Below are 13,759 nucleotides of genomic sequence, written 5' to 3'. Positions count from 1 at the left end.
AGATCCAAAAACTATCTGCTGGAGGCCAGGAGGGACCACTCATTTTAGATGGACATTGTTACCTCCCTTTTTCCTTTCCTGGGAGGGGTCTTATAACATAAACAGCAGGTGTATATGGGGACTATCCCAGGCAAACTGGGATAATGGTCACCATGCCTGCTGTCCCCGCATAATTATTAATAGTCTCCCTTTTCTCTTAGAAGTGTTCTGGTTTGGGTGATAAATGATAAGTCACAATCTCCACCATTCCTTATTGCATCACACCCAGCATTCCTCTTTCATTTATAAGAACCCTTCCAGGAAAGGAAAAGGGAAGGCAAGAATGCCACCCTGAGACAGAGGCTTGCCAGAAGAAGGATTACATGGACTCAGAATAGAGAGATCATATTATCTGGTGGAGAGAAATTAGGACAAGTTTCTTCTGACAAAGGATATGATGTCATAATTTATCAATCCCTTTCCCTTCCATTATTTTACTTAACTGCACAACAACCTGCCCACTTACACAACTTAGCCAGTCTGTTATCGTGCATTTATTTGTGTATGGATTTGTCTTCTGCTGTAACCTGCATTCCAAAACAGGGACCTAGTTAGTCTGTTCTGCTCTCCACTGTATTCACAGTGACCGGTTCGGGGCCTCTAGGAACTACTTACTGGCTGAATAGGCTCCCAGGAACTACTGATTGAATGAACTAACAAGGAAATTAAGGAGCAGAGAGCCGAGGTCCATCCGCACCCAGTCAGGGGCAGAGAGAGGCAGGCAGGAATCAGGCTAGGCGGCTTGATTCCTGGACTGGAGCCCAGGATTTTTCCTAGCCAGTTGGCTGTAACCTCCCCAGACAGGCAAGAAATGGGAGAGTGCTCAAGCAGGACTTGCCTTTGACCTCGGCGGACCTCGCCGAAAATTCTGGATCGAGGGGCCCCAAAATCAAGTGGCGCAGGAAACGCCACATCTCAATATCGCACCTGCCCCGCCTGAGAGCAAGACTACATATCCCAGTAGGGTCCGCGGCGCGCACGGCCCCTGCCACGCGGCTTGCGCCTCCGCCGTTGGCCCGCTGGGGGCGCTGCGGCGACCCCTCCGCCGCCCCGTAGAAATCTCCGCGGCCCCGGGGCCGCTTGATTCCTGTTTGTCGGACGAGGAGACATGGCGGCAGCGCCGGCGGCTGCTGGGTCTGGGGCCGGCCGAGGGCGACGGGCAGCGGCGACGGTGGCGGCTTGGGGCGGATGGGGCGGCCGGCCGCGGCCCGGTAACATTCTCCTGCAGCTGCGGCAGGGTCAGCTGACCGGCCGGGGCCTGGTCCGGGCCGTGCAGGTACGAAGCCGGCCCGGAGGGGCGGGGCGGGGCGGACCGGGCGGGAGCTGGCGGGGGGCCGGAGAAGAGGCCTTTCCAGGCCGCCGCAGTACGGGCCCGACCCCTCTTCGCTGGCCGCGGGGCCTCCCTGCAGGCTGTCCGGATGCTGTCAGCCGCCGCGCGGCGGTAGGCAGCAGCCGGCGAGAGGCCCTGCTTAGGGGCCGAGCGGGCCTGGCTGCATCGGGCATCGATGGCGTGTACGAGCCCTGGGCCCAGCTCCTGGATCCTCCCAACCCTGCGCCACGTCTGCACGTCTGGGGGACCCTGAGCGAGTTTGGTTTAGCTTCTAAGGGCCGCGAGTTTCTCCCCCGTGAATTGGGTGGTGGGTCATTATTGCAGTCCCGGAACGGTTCCTAAGCGTATCATAAATGTCATTCTCTCAGAAAGGCCATTCCTTGACACTACCCCCTACCCCACTTCTAAAGTAGGTCCCCATTGTTATTCAATCACAGCCCTGAATTCCTTTCGTTCACATTACTTTCTTAGTCTGTAATTACATATTTCTTTGTTGTCTACCCTTTTTCTCGCCTGTATCCCACGTTAGGCTGAGCTCCAAAGGGTGCAGGGACTGTATCTGTTTAGCCAATGTAGAGCGTCATGCTTAAGAGCGAGGACTTTGGAGTCAGGCCTGGATTCAAAGCCTTGCTTGAGCAAGTTACCTTTCCGTGCCTCAGTTTTCTCATTTGTAAAAAGGAGATGATAATTAGTAACTTGCCTCTTAAGGTGGTGTGAGGATCAATGGAGACAATTGTGTAAAGCGTTAAGTGCATTTTGTTGCTTAGTAATGGTTGAAAGATAACCAGTTAGTTAATGCTGTACTTGCTATTTGGCTTATAATAGGCACCCAATATGTGATTAGTATTTTTTGAATGAATGAAGGACACTGCTTTAGGGTAAGGCAGGATGAAAAGACCTAGGCTCCTCGCTCCCACTACCCCCCTTTCATTCCCAAAACTTAGGTTGCAAACACACCGGTAAAACATTAGCTTAATTTAAAGACAGCTTTTGCATATAGAAACTTTTTGAAGGATACACAAGAAACTAACACAGTGGTTGGTGGGGGTCGATGGCGATTGGGTAGATGAGGGAGAAAATGGGAGTGAGATTTCTCACAGTATACTATATATATCTATAAACTTGCCATTTCAGTATTACTCATATGATTAAAAGGACAGAATAAAGATAAAAACCAGGTGGTCTCTGTGTTAACGGGTTACAGATGAAGAACCAGTTCTGGGTTAGCAGTATTTTCCTGAACATCAGATAATCAGAGTTGAGCAACTTTTTCCCCCTGCATTCTTCTCTATCTGCCTTAACATCCTGGAAAGACTTGCTCTTTAAACCAAAATGCCTTACCTAGCTGGGTTGCAGGGACAGGTAGAAAGGGAGCTAACTCACCTTCACTGAGCACATACTTCGGATCAAACATTGTGCAAGGTATACAAACAGTGTCTTCATTTAATCTTTAGTCTTTCGAATGAGGTGTCAGGACTCCGCTCTCAACACAGATGAGGAAACTGAGGCTCCGAAAATTTAGGTGATGATCTACTAAACACCCATCTTGCTACTTTACATTCTGAGGGCAGTAGGGAGCCACAAAAGGCATTCGGCATAATAAATGAGGCAATTTAGGACACTTAATTTGTTTCCAGTGCTGGATGACTTGGAATGAGAGGAGATTGGAGAAGCTCACCAGATGGAAGGGTGCTAGGATATTCTTGAGCCTGGTTTAGAGTGATTATTGTGGTAATCAGTAGTTGTATGCAAGTGTGGAAGCTCTTTCAGATGTTGAGATGGAGAGATCTTCCTAAAACTCTGGTGAGGATAAAGTGGGGAATTTCATCTTTCAAATGTGGTTCATTACAATTCTGTCAATAGTCTTAGCTTTATTCATTATATTTCAACTAAAGGTCTCAAAATATAACTTGTATCCTTTCTTGGTAACTTCCCTTCATTTCTTCCTTGCCCCACACACCCCCTTTCCCCCACATTACAGGTAAATGCTTTCCTTACTGTGCATTTCCGTAGCACAGTAAGCGTGTCCATTATGGCATGTGGTATATTGGGAAGGACCAAATTGAAAAACAATTTTTTTAAGTTGTGGTGAACACATAACATGAAGTTTCCCATCTTACTCATTTTTAAGTGTACAATTCAGTAGTGTTAAGTGTATTCACATTGTTGTGAATCAGAGTTCCAGGATTTTTTCATTTTGCCAGTCTGCAACTCTATACCCATTAAACAACTCCCCTCCCACCCCCTTTCCCCAGCCCCTGGCAACTACCATTCTACTTTATGTTTCTATGAATTTGACTACTTTCGATACTTCATAGAAGTCGAATCAAACGCTATTTGTCTTTTTGTGACCGGCTTATTCCAATTCAGCTTAAAGTCCTCAAAGTTCATCCATGTGGTAGCATATAACAGGATTTCCTGGTAGAAGACCATATTTTGAAGGAAGGTGGACCTAGATTGAACCCTAGTTCTGTCACTTACTAGTTGAGGGACCTAGATTATGTTAAACTTCCTGAAGCTCTGTTTCCTTATTTCTAAAATGGTAATAATAATATCTATCTCATAGGGCTGTTTGGAGGATTAAGTGACATCGTGTCTCTGAAAAGGTTGGCCAGCGTGAGGCAGATAGTAGATGTTCAGTAAATAGTCGCCGTCGGCTTGCAGCTATTAGACTGGGCTTCTTAAGGGACTTGGTCTTAAGGTACTTTCAGAGCCTGAAACAGTGTCAGGCCCTTGATACCCAGGACTCAGAAAAGTGTTTGATTTGAAATACTGTTTGTGAGGGCTCAGTCTTCCTCCTCCTCAATCCTGTCTCTACTGCTAAACAGTCTCATGGCTTTTAAGAGTTCTAGAGTCAGATATCCTAGGTTTGAATCCCAGCTCTGGTACATACTTGCTGTCTGTGTTTAGGCAAGTGACTTATCTCTTTATACCTCAGTTTCTTCATTTGTAGAATTGGGCTAATTGTGAGACCTAGTCTGTAAGAATGTGGTAAGGATCAAGTGAGTGTATACATATAAAGCACTTAAAAGGTGTTTTAAAATATAGTAAGCATGCTATAAAGGTTAGCAAGTATTGTTTAACAAATTCTCTATATTCTGATGGATCCTAAATCTATATTTCCATCCAGATTTCTCCCATTAGCTTCAGATGGGTATATCCAGATATCTTCTCAACACCTCCACTTAGATGTCTAGTGGGCATCTCAAACTTAATATGTCAAATAAAATTCCTGATTCCCTGATTCCTCTTTCACCAAACCTGATTGTCCCCCGGTCTTCCCTATTTCCCTAAATGGGATTTAAGAGAAGTCTGGGAGAAGACTACAGACCACCTGATTTAGAACAGGCCTGTGCTAGGTGGGTTTTAATATATTTTCCTTTCTTTCCTCCCGTTTAATTTGTCCTCTGTCAAGGTGATAAAGTAATGCTGGTGTAATGCTTTAGTGTTTACAGAGCCTGTGTACATTTATCAGCACATTTGATCCTTACAGCAAATTAGATCTTACAGATCCCTTGCTTAAAGCCCTGCGGTGGCATCCCACTGCAGTTAGAATCAAATCTGCATTCCTCACAGTGGGTGCACAAGACCTGCATGATCAGTAGAAGTTGAGGGAAAGGGACAGACTAGGCAAACCCTGGGCTCAAGGCAGAGTAACTCACACAGGTCATGACCCACCACCCCTAGAGCTAGTCCTTCAGTTTAGCAGTCTGGTGACAAACTAGGTTATGGCATCCTCATTCTGTTTCCCAAATGCTAGTTGTTGCTTCCTTCAAGATTACTGGCGTATCTAACTTCTACCTGAATGTTACCTCATACTTTTTCTTGAGATTGACACCTCCTTTTTTTTTCTTTTTCTTTTTTTTTAAATTTCAGTAAGCGCAACTTGTTTTAGCCTCATCCTGCATTAGATTTGTGAAATGTAGGGGTTTAAGTCAAATAGAGTCCCCTTGCCTGTCAAGGGCAGTTTGGTATTGAAAAACCCGTGGATAGGATAAATTCTCATAAATTAAAAATAGACATACTGTTCATTTTAACAGGAAGTTTTTGTATTTAGAAACCATAAAATTCACTCCTAATTATATTGAAACAAAACAAATCCCATTAAAGTGGACACAGGTATTCCTTGGTTAACATTTATTATCAGAATACCCTAACAAAGTATTTCATCTTCATGAGTTATTTTTTAAGACCTCTATTTACTTGCTTTTAATATATAGTAAGACATAAGATATCTTATACTTAGGACTAGGGTGCCTGTATGCTCAGTTAAGCATCTGCCTTCGGCTCAGGTTATGATCCCAGGGTCCTGGGATCAAGTCCCACATTGGGTTCCTGGCTCAGCGGGGAGTCCGCTTCTCCCTCTGCCCCCTCCCCCTTGCTTGTGCACACTCTCTATTTCTCTCAAAAATAAATAAATTTTTAAAAAGCTATCTTACACTTGGGACTAAACAAGATAAACATTTATGTTTATGAAATTCAGCCTTTATTTAAAAAGAAAAGCAGTAAAGACAATAAGTCAATGAAAACTAAGTGTCTGGAAATGTCACATCCACTGAACAGGTTGACAGCTTAGGCAGCATGATGTAAGAGATTATCACTGCTATAAACTGTCAGACCACAAGTACTCCAAGAGAAGAAACCCATACAACACCTGCCAGTAATTCAGCTTTGAAGATGACTGGATTGGTGGCTCTTCATCACAGTACTCAGCTGTTCACAAGGAAAACAAAATCCAAATGATTATTTTTAAATGGGAGTAAATGCCTTGTAAGACAATGTAGACGTCGTAAAGAAATTCCTTGTGTGGTTGAATATTTGGAATATGATAGGGAAACTCTCTGGGTATCATGAGCCTTGTAATTAAAAATGGCCGGGCCCTGCCCCACTTTTTATCCCCAGATTCTAACCCTCCCCACACGACCACTGTCCACATTGTAGCTGTTTGTTTTGCAGGGGGAGGGTCCTGCAGGAAACAGGATAGCCAGTATTTCTTTCTTTTCTTCTTTCTTTTTTTCCTTTCTTTCTTTTCTTTCTTTCCTTTCTTTTCTTGAGAGAGAGAGAGAGAGACAGTGAGAAACGGAACACAAGCAGGGGGAGTGAGAAAGGGAGAAGCAGGCTCTCCGCTGAACAGGGAGCCTGATGCAGGGCTTGATCCCAGGACCCTGGGGTCATGACCTGGGCCAAAGGCAGACGCTTAATGACTGAGCCATGCGGGCTCCCCAGGAGAGCCAGTATTTTTAAGTAACATGCTTTTATGGCTATTTCTTGACTTTTCAATTTTAGACACTATCTCTTGTAAACTAGGATTTAATTCACAACACCCTTTGCCACATATTTCTTTTTCATTCTCCTAATTTAGTTACATCACAGTTTGGCCTGTTGGTGTTAAGTATTTATATGATGGTGATCATGCTGATATCATTGTTTGCAGTAGGGCCATATAGTAGTGTATGCTTTGTATATTTTTTTTGTTTCCCTTTGAGTTTAAAGCCACTGTCTCCCCCCTCCATTTTTTGAATTGAGATATAAATATAGTAGAATTCATCCTATTTAGTGTATAGAGGCATACTTTGTTTTGTTGTGCTTTGTCTGTTGTGCTTCACGGATGCTGCATTTTTGCAAAATTGAAGTTTTGTGACAGTCTTGCATGGAACAAGTCCGTTGGTGCCATTCTCCAACAACATTTGCTCACTTGATGTTTCTGTTACATTTTGGTAATGTTCACAATATTTCAAACTTTAATTACTATAATATAATGATCTGTGATCAGTGATTAAGACTTGCTGAAAGATCAGATGACAGCATTTCTTAGCAATATTTAATGAAGGCGTACTTTTTTTTTAGACATAATGCTATCTCACACTTATTGACTACAGTGTAATGTAAACATAACTTTTATTATGTACTAGAAAACCAAAGAATTCGTTTGTCTCACTTCATTGCAGTGGTCTGGAACTGAACCTACAATGTCTCTGAGGTATGTCTGTTAGTTCTATGAGTTTTGACAAATGCAGTTGTGTGACCACCACTACAGTTAGGATATAGAAAATTCCCTTGTAGTAGTTAACACCTTCCGCACCCCATCCTCTAGCAACTGCTCCTCTGTTTACTGTCCTATTCCTATGCCCTTTTATAGACTGTCATTGCAATGGAACTGTACCATATGCAGCCTTTGAGTCTGGCTACTTTCACTAGAATAATCTCATTCTAAAATTTGCTTTGCTTTTTGTGTGCTTATAATTTAGTCCCAATTCTAAAACTTTATTTTTTAAAAAGAAATCCTTCTTGGAATTCTCCATCTTCCTCCAATTTAGACTAGTTCCTTGCTAGGACAGCTATACATCTGAATTCTTGGAATTTCCCTTCACCAAATTCAAAGCATTTTATTTTTCTTATGTTTTAGATCCAGATCCTTTGTTTCTTGAATCCTGTCTTTCTTTGGGAGAGTGCATTCTCTTAGTAGCCTCCTAAGAAAGAGTACTTGAGAGGTGGCTTTTTTTTTTAAACTTGCATATTTGAAAATGTCTTTTATTCTTATACTTGTATATTAAGTTTAGCTGGGTATAAAATTCTAAGTTGGGAGTTATTTTCCCTTAAATTTGTAATGGTGTTATTCCATTGTCTTTAAGCATTTGGTGTAACTGTTGAGAGGTTCTGTTCTGATTCCCATTCCTTAGTATGTGACCTATTCCCCCCCCGGCCCCTGAAAGCTTTTAGGATCATCTCTCTCTCTCTCTGGCATTCTGAAATTTAATCATGGTGATAGTCTTTTTTTGTATTCATTGGGCTGGACATTTGGTGTAGATATACATCAAAATATGTAACAACTAAAAAATGAATAACAACTATTAAAAAGTCATGTCTATTACCTGAAATTAATTTCCTCTGCAAAATGCACTGAATGTACTCTCAGAGTCCTCCTATTTTTCTTTTTTACTTTTTAAGATTTTTTAGGGTCCTCCTATTTTTAAAAGCCATTTTCTCTCCTATGATTATGTTGGGCTGATTGCTTTGGAGAACTTCATGGAATAGGGGAGAGTTGAGTTGGTTCTGAAGAATGAGTAGAATTTGAGTAGCAGAGATATTTCTGGCACTAAGAACACCACTGAGAAAGTCCTTCTGATTGGCCATTAGAAGACAGGGAAGAGACAGTGAATGCTTGTATGGAAGATAGTGAAAGATAAGTGTAGATATGTTGGGAATGGGATGGGGAAGGTAATTAATATTCATTGAGCATCTACTGGTGCCATTGTGCAGAGACTTGTTTGTTTATTAAATATTTGACCTACAAAAACCTATATAGTAAGTAATACCATAATATTATGGCAATACCCATGTACCTACCACCAAACTTAAGACAGTATCAGTATATTTAATGTCCCTTCATCTCATTCCCTCCCCCATCAGAGGTAATATGTGTTTTGAATAGAAAACATGTGCACATACACATTCAGGTTACAGAGAAAAGTGAGTCTCCCTTGCAAATAGCCCACTACCACCTCTGCTGGCATCTTCCAATTCTCCCAGAGGCAGCTGTGGTTATTGATTTCTTGTGTATCTATCTAGAGACATGTTAAATTTAGAAAAGCAAATGTGCCTATATATCTTTTTTTCTTACGCAGTGGTATCATAATGTACATACTATTGCGCATTTATTTTTTTTTCACTTGAAAATGTATCGTAGAGATCCTTCCATAATCAGTACATACAAATCTATTTTGTTTCAGGCATTTAAAAAACTTTTTGTGTTGAAATATAACATACAAATAAAAATGCACAAAAAAATATGTGTACAGCTCAATGAATAGTAATAAAACCATCAACTATGTAGCAACCAACCAGATCACCTCTGTACCTCTACTCTACAGCTCTACTTTTCCTCCTCTCCAAATGAAATTACTAACCTGACTTCTAACATTGTATTTAGGTGTACTAGTTTTTATGCTTTTTATAAATAGAATTAAACAGTATGTACTGAATCTGCTTTCTTTCATTCGATATTTGTTAGATTCATTCATGATGATAATGAAGCTGTAATTCATTAATTTTTATTGCTGTATAGTATTCTATTAATAAACCACAGTTCATTCTACCTTTGAGTATCTGAGATCTTTCCAGTTTGGGGCTTTTATGAGTACCACTTATATGAGTATTCTTGTACGTGTCTCTTGGTGCATATATGCACAGTTTCTTTTGGGTATATATTTAGAATTGCTGGGTTATAGGATATGTATGTGTTCAGCACCAGTTGCTATTACCAAACACTTTCCCAAGTGGTTGTACTAGTTTACATTCTCACCAGCAATGTATGAAGAGTACCTGCTGTTTTATGTTCTCACTAACCCATGCATGGTGTTGCCAGGCTTTTTAAATTTGGTCATTCTAGTGTTTGTGTATTGGTATCTCATTATGGTTTTGGTTTGTGTTTCCCCAATGATTAATGAAGTTAAGCACCTTTTCAGAAGTCTGTTGACCATTTGAACATCCTCTTTTGTGGATGGCCTGTTTAGATCTTTTGCATATTTTTCTCTGTTGGTTTTTTTTTTCTTTTTATTGATTTGAAGTTATTTCCATTTCCTGGATATGAGCCTTTATAATGATGTTTTATAAATATTTCTCTCATTTGGTGGTTTCCCTTTTTAGTCTCTAAAAAGATTTTTTGATGAACACACATGCTTAATTTTAATGTAGCTCATTGTATCACTATTTTCCTTTATGGTTAGTGCTTTTTGTATTCAATTTAAGAAGTCTTTGCCTACCCTAAGGATCATGAAGAAATTGTTTATCTTCTAGAAGCTTTATTGTTTTGCCTTTTACATTTAAATATATGTTCCATTTGGAATTTATTTTTGGATGTGGTGTAAGCTTGTGCATAAAGATACCCAGTTGACCCCACATTATTGAAAAGTTGCTTATTCCAGGAGTGTTCTGTGATGTCTGTTCTCATGTCTGTTTCCTGTCTATTTTTTCCCACTGGTCTGTTTATCCTTGTGCTTGATACCACTTTGTCTTATTTTCTGTAACTTCATGTGTGTTGATTTTGACTATAGTGTATTGAATAGGAATAGCTTCCTGTACATAGTTATCTTTAAGAGTTCCTTGGCTCTTCTTAGCGCTTTGCCATTTGTGTATACATTTTAGAACGAGTTTGCACATTTTTACAACAAAATTTTGTTTGGGATTGCATTCAATCTATTGAATACAATATAGTCATTCTCTTCCTTCCCCTCCCCTCCCCTTCTCTTCCACCCCTGTAACTGTAGGTGTAATATAAAAACAAGATTGATTTTTATATCATTCTTGTATTTATATGGCCCTTATATTTTAATACTTTACCTTTAGATTCTTTTAGATTGTATATGTATACAGTCATTTGTAAATATCATATCTGCAAATGAAGGTTTTATTTTTTATTTTTTTTTAAAGATTTTATTTATTTATTTGACAGAGACAGAGACAGCCAGCGAGAGAGGGAACACAAGCAGGGGGAGTGGGAGAGGAAGAAACAGGCTCATAGCGGAAGAGCCTGATGTGGGGCTCGATCCCATAACGCCGGGATCACGCCCTGAGCCGAAGGCAGACGCTTAACCGCTGTGCCACCCAGGTGCCCCTTATGTTATCCTTTTCAATCTTATATTTTTTCTATTTCTTGCCTAACTGTGCTGCCTGAGTGGAAGTGTCATGTTCCTGATCTAAGAGGGAAAGCCTTAAACATTTCACCATTAAGTATGACGTTTGCTTAAGGTTTTCTGTAGATACTGTTATTTGTTCACTTCTTTTTTCAGTTTATGATGTTGCATTTTATAAAAATCTTTTTCTCATCAATTAAGATGTTCATATAATTGTTCTTTATGTTTTCAGTGTGATGAATTACCTATTTTTCCTTTGTTACATGTTTTTTAGAGGTCATATCTAAGAAAAACATTGCCTAGTCTAAGGTTATGAATCTATGCCTATGTTTTCCTCTAAAAGTTTCATAGTTTTAGCTCTTACATTTAGATCTTTAATCCATTTTGAGTTAATTTCTGTATATGGTATGTGTAAAGGAGTCCATCTTCATTCTTTTGCTTATGGATACCAGTTTCCCAGCAACATTTGTTGAAAAGACCTTTTTTTTTCTCATTGAATTGTGTTGACACCGTTGTCAAAAATCAGTTAACCATAAATGTAGGGATTTAATTTTGGAATCTCAGTACTATTCCATTGATCTTGTTGTTTATCCTTATGGCAAAGTCTTGATTATTACAAGCTTGTAATAAACTTTGAAATCAGTGTGATTCTTCCAACTTTGTTCTCTTTTTTCAAGATTATTTTGGCCATCCTGGGTCATTTGCATTTCCATATGAATTTTAGTATCAGGTTGTCAATTTCTTCAATGAAGCTGCCTGGGATTGTGATAGAAACTGCATTGAATCAGTATAGGAAGTATTGCTATTTTAGCAATATTAAGTCTTCCAATCTGTGAACATGGATGGCTTTCTATTTATTTAGGGTTCTTTAATTTCTTTTGATAATATTTTGTCGTTTAATTTTATAAGTCTTGTATTCCTTTTGTTAAATTTATTCCTAAGTGTTATGATTTTGGGTTTCATTGTAAATGGGACTTTCTTAATTTCATTTTTGGATTGTCTGTTGTAAGTATATAGAAATTTAGCTAACTTTTGTATATCGATTTTTATCCTGCAACCTTGCTGATTCATTTATTAGCTCTAATAGTTTTATATGTGGGTTCCATAATGTAGTCTATATACAATATCATAGGATGGCAAATACAGTTTTCTTTTCCATCTCTGAATGCCTTTATTTCTTTTTCTTACCTAATTGCTGTGGCCTGAATCACTAGTACAATGTTAAATAGAAGTGGTGAGGATCAATATCCTTGTCTTTTTCCTGATCTTAATGGGAAAGCATTCAGGCTTTTACTGTTAATTATTATGATAGCTGTGGGTTTTTGGTAAATAACCCTTTATCGGGTTGATTAGATTGATTAATTTTCATATGTTGAACCAATTTGCATTCCTGGAATATACTTTGCTTGGTCATGGTTTGGAATACTTTTTACATGTTGCTGGATTTGGTTTGCTAGTGTTTTGCTGGGGATTTTTGTGTCTATATCCATCAGAGATATTGGTCTGTGGTGTTCTTGTGACATCTTTGTCAGATTTTGGTATCAGGGTAACAGAATGAGTTGGGAAGTGTTCCCTTTTTTGTTTTATGAAAGAGTCTGTGAAGAATTTTTAGTTTCTCTTTAAATGTTTTGTAGAATTGACCAGTGAAGCATCTGGACTTAGGCTTTTCTTTGTGGGTAGTTTTCTTTCCTTTTTTCTTATTAAATCACTGATTCAGCTCTTCTTGAGTCAGTTTCAGTTTTTTGTGTCTTTCTAGGAGTTTGTCCATTTCATCTAGGTTATGTAATTTGTTGGCATATAATTATTACTACGGCTTCTTTATAAACCTTTTAATTTATGGTTGGTAGTAATGTCCCCTCTTTCATTCCTGAATGTAGTTATTTGAGTCAGTGTTAAGTTGGTCATTATAACTAAAATTTTAATTTAGTTGATCTTTTCAGAGAACCAACTTTTGATTTTGTTGGTTTTTCTTGATTATTTTTCTATTCTCCATATCATTTATTTTTGTAGTAGTATTTATTTCCTTGTGCTTGTTTGGGGTTTGGTTTATTCTTTTCTAGTTTCTCACAGTGGAAGTTTAGATAATTTATCTGAGATATCTTTCCTTTTTAATATAAATGTTTATACCTGTATATTTGTAAACACTACTTTTGCTGAGTCCCATAAAACCATGTTTGTTTTCTTTTTTTCCTTTCAAGGAAAGGAAAGATGGTTTCCCGTTGCTTTTGGACATTGTTTTTGAATGATATGAAATTGCTGATATTCAGTCATTTTTTACCTACAGAAATGGTAATGCTCTTGGTTCACCCAAACACAGATTACTCTCACAAACATTTCATTACCTTTACTTCTGTATTATCTTATTTTTACAATCTGAGAAATCAAGCTCAGGAAGAATAGTGGGATTTATTCAAAATCATAGGACTGGTATGCGTCAGGATAGACTAAGACGTTATTGAAGACCTGCATGTCCCGTAATAATAGTCATGAGGTGCTTTTGATCTGATCGAGGGACAAGTGTGTATGAAAATAATTCACATCCGGCCTCTGGTTAATGATATGTCCTAAGAATGTTAGTGGAACTGTGCCATAATTGGTTAATGAACCTGTCATTAAACTAGAAGGTTATTGCTCATTCCTTCAAACATTTACTGAGTCTCTGTTCTATGCCTGCCATTCTTTGAGAGAGAGAAGGTGGGCGTGATAAACACAGCCTGGTACCTACTCTGAAGGAGCTTGTGGTCTACAGGAGGAGAGG

At 39.3% G+C, this 13,759-nt stretch overlaps 1 protein-coding gene across 5 annotated transcripts in view; it reads left to right on the top strand.

Annotated features, from left to right (window-relative positions):
* The first annotated feature begins 1,121 nt into the window (after window positions 1-1,121).
* Window positions 1,122-13,759, top strand: part of LOC103669912 (transient receptor potential cation channel subfamily C member 4 associated protein) — a 66,415-nt gene continuing 53,777 nt past the window's right edge. For all 5 annotated transcript variants that reach the window (XM_040638226.1, XM_040638224.1, XM_040638225.1 and 2 more), the window contains exon 1: window positions 1,122-1,315. In XM_040638226.1, the coding sequence (XP_040494160.1) occupies window positions 1,148-1,315 (168 nt within the window). In that variant the 5' untranslated portion in view covers window positions 1,122-1,147. The remainder of the gene's footprint in view (window positions 1,316-13,759) is intronic.

The sequence above is a fragment of the Ursus maritimus genome, unplaced genomic scaffold, assembly GCF_017311325.1.
Source record: "Ursus maritimus isolate PB19 unplaced genomic scaffold, ASM1731132v1 scaffold_22, whole genome shotgun sequence".
Classification (NCBI taxonomy): domain Eukaryota; kingdom Metazoa; phylum Chordata; class Mammalia; order Carnivora; family Ursidae; genus Ursus; species Ursus maritimus.
This window is presented reverse-complemented; position numbering and strand designations above follow the sequence as displayed.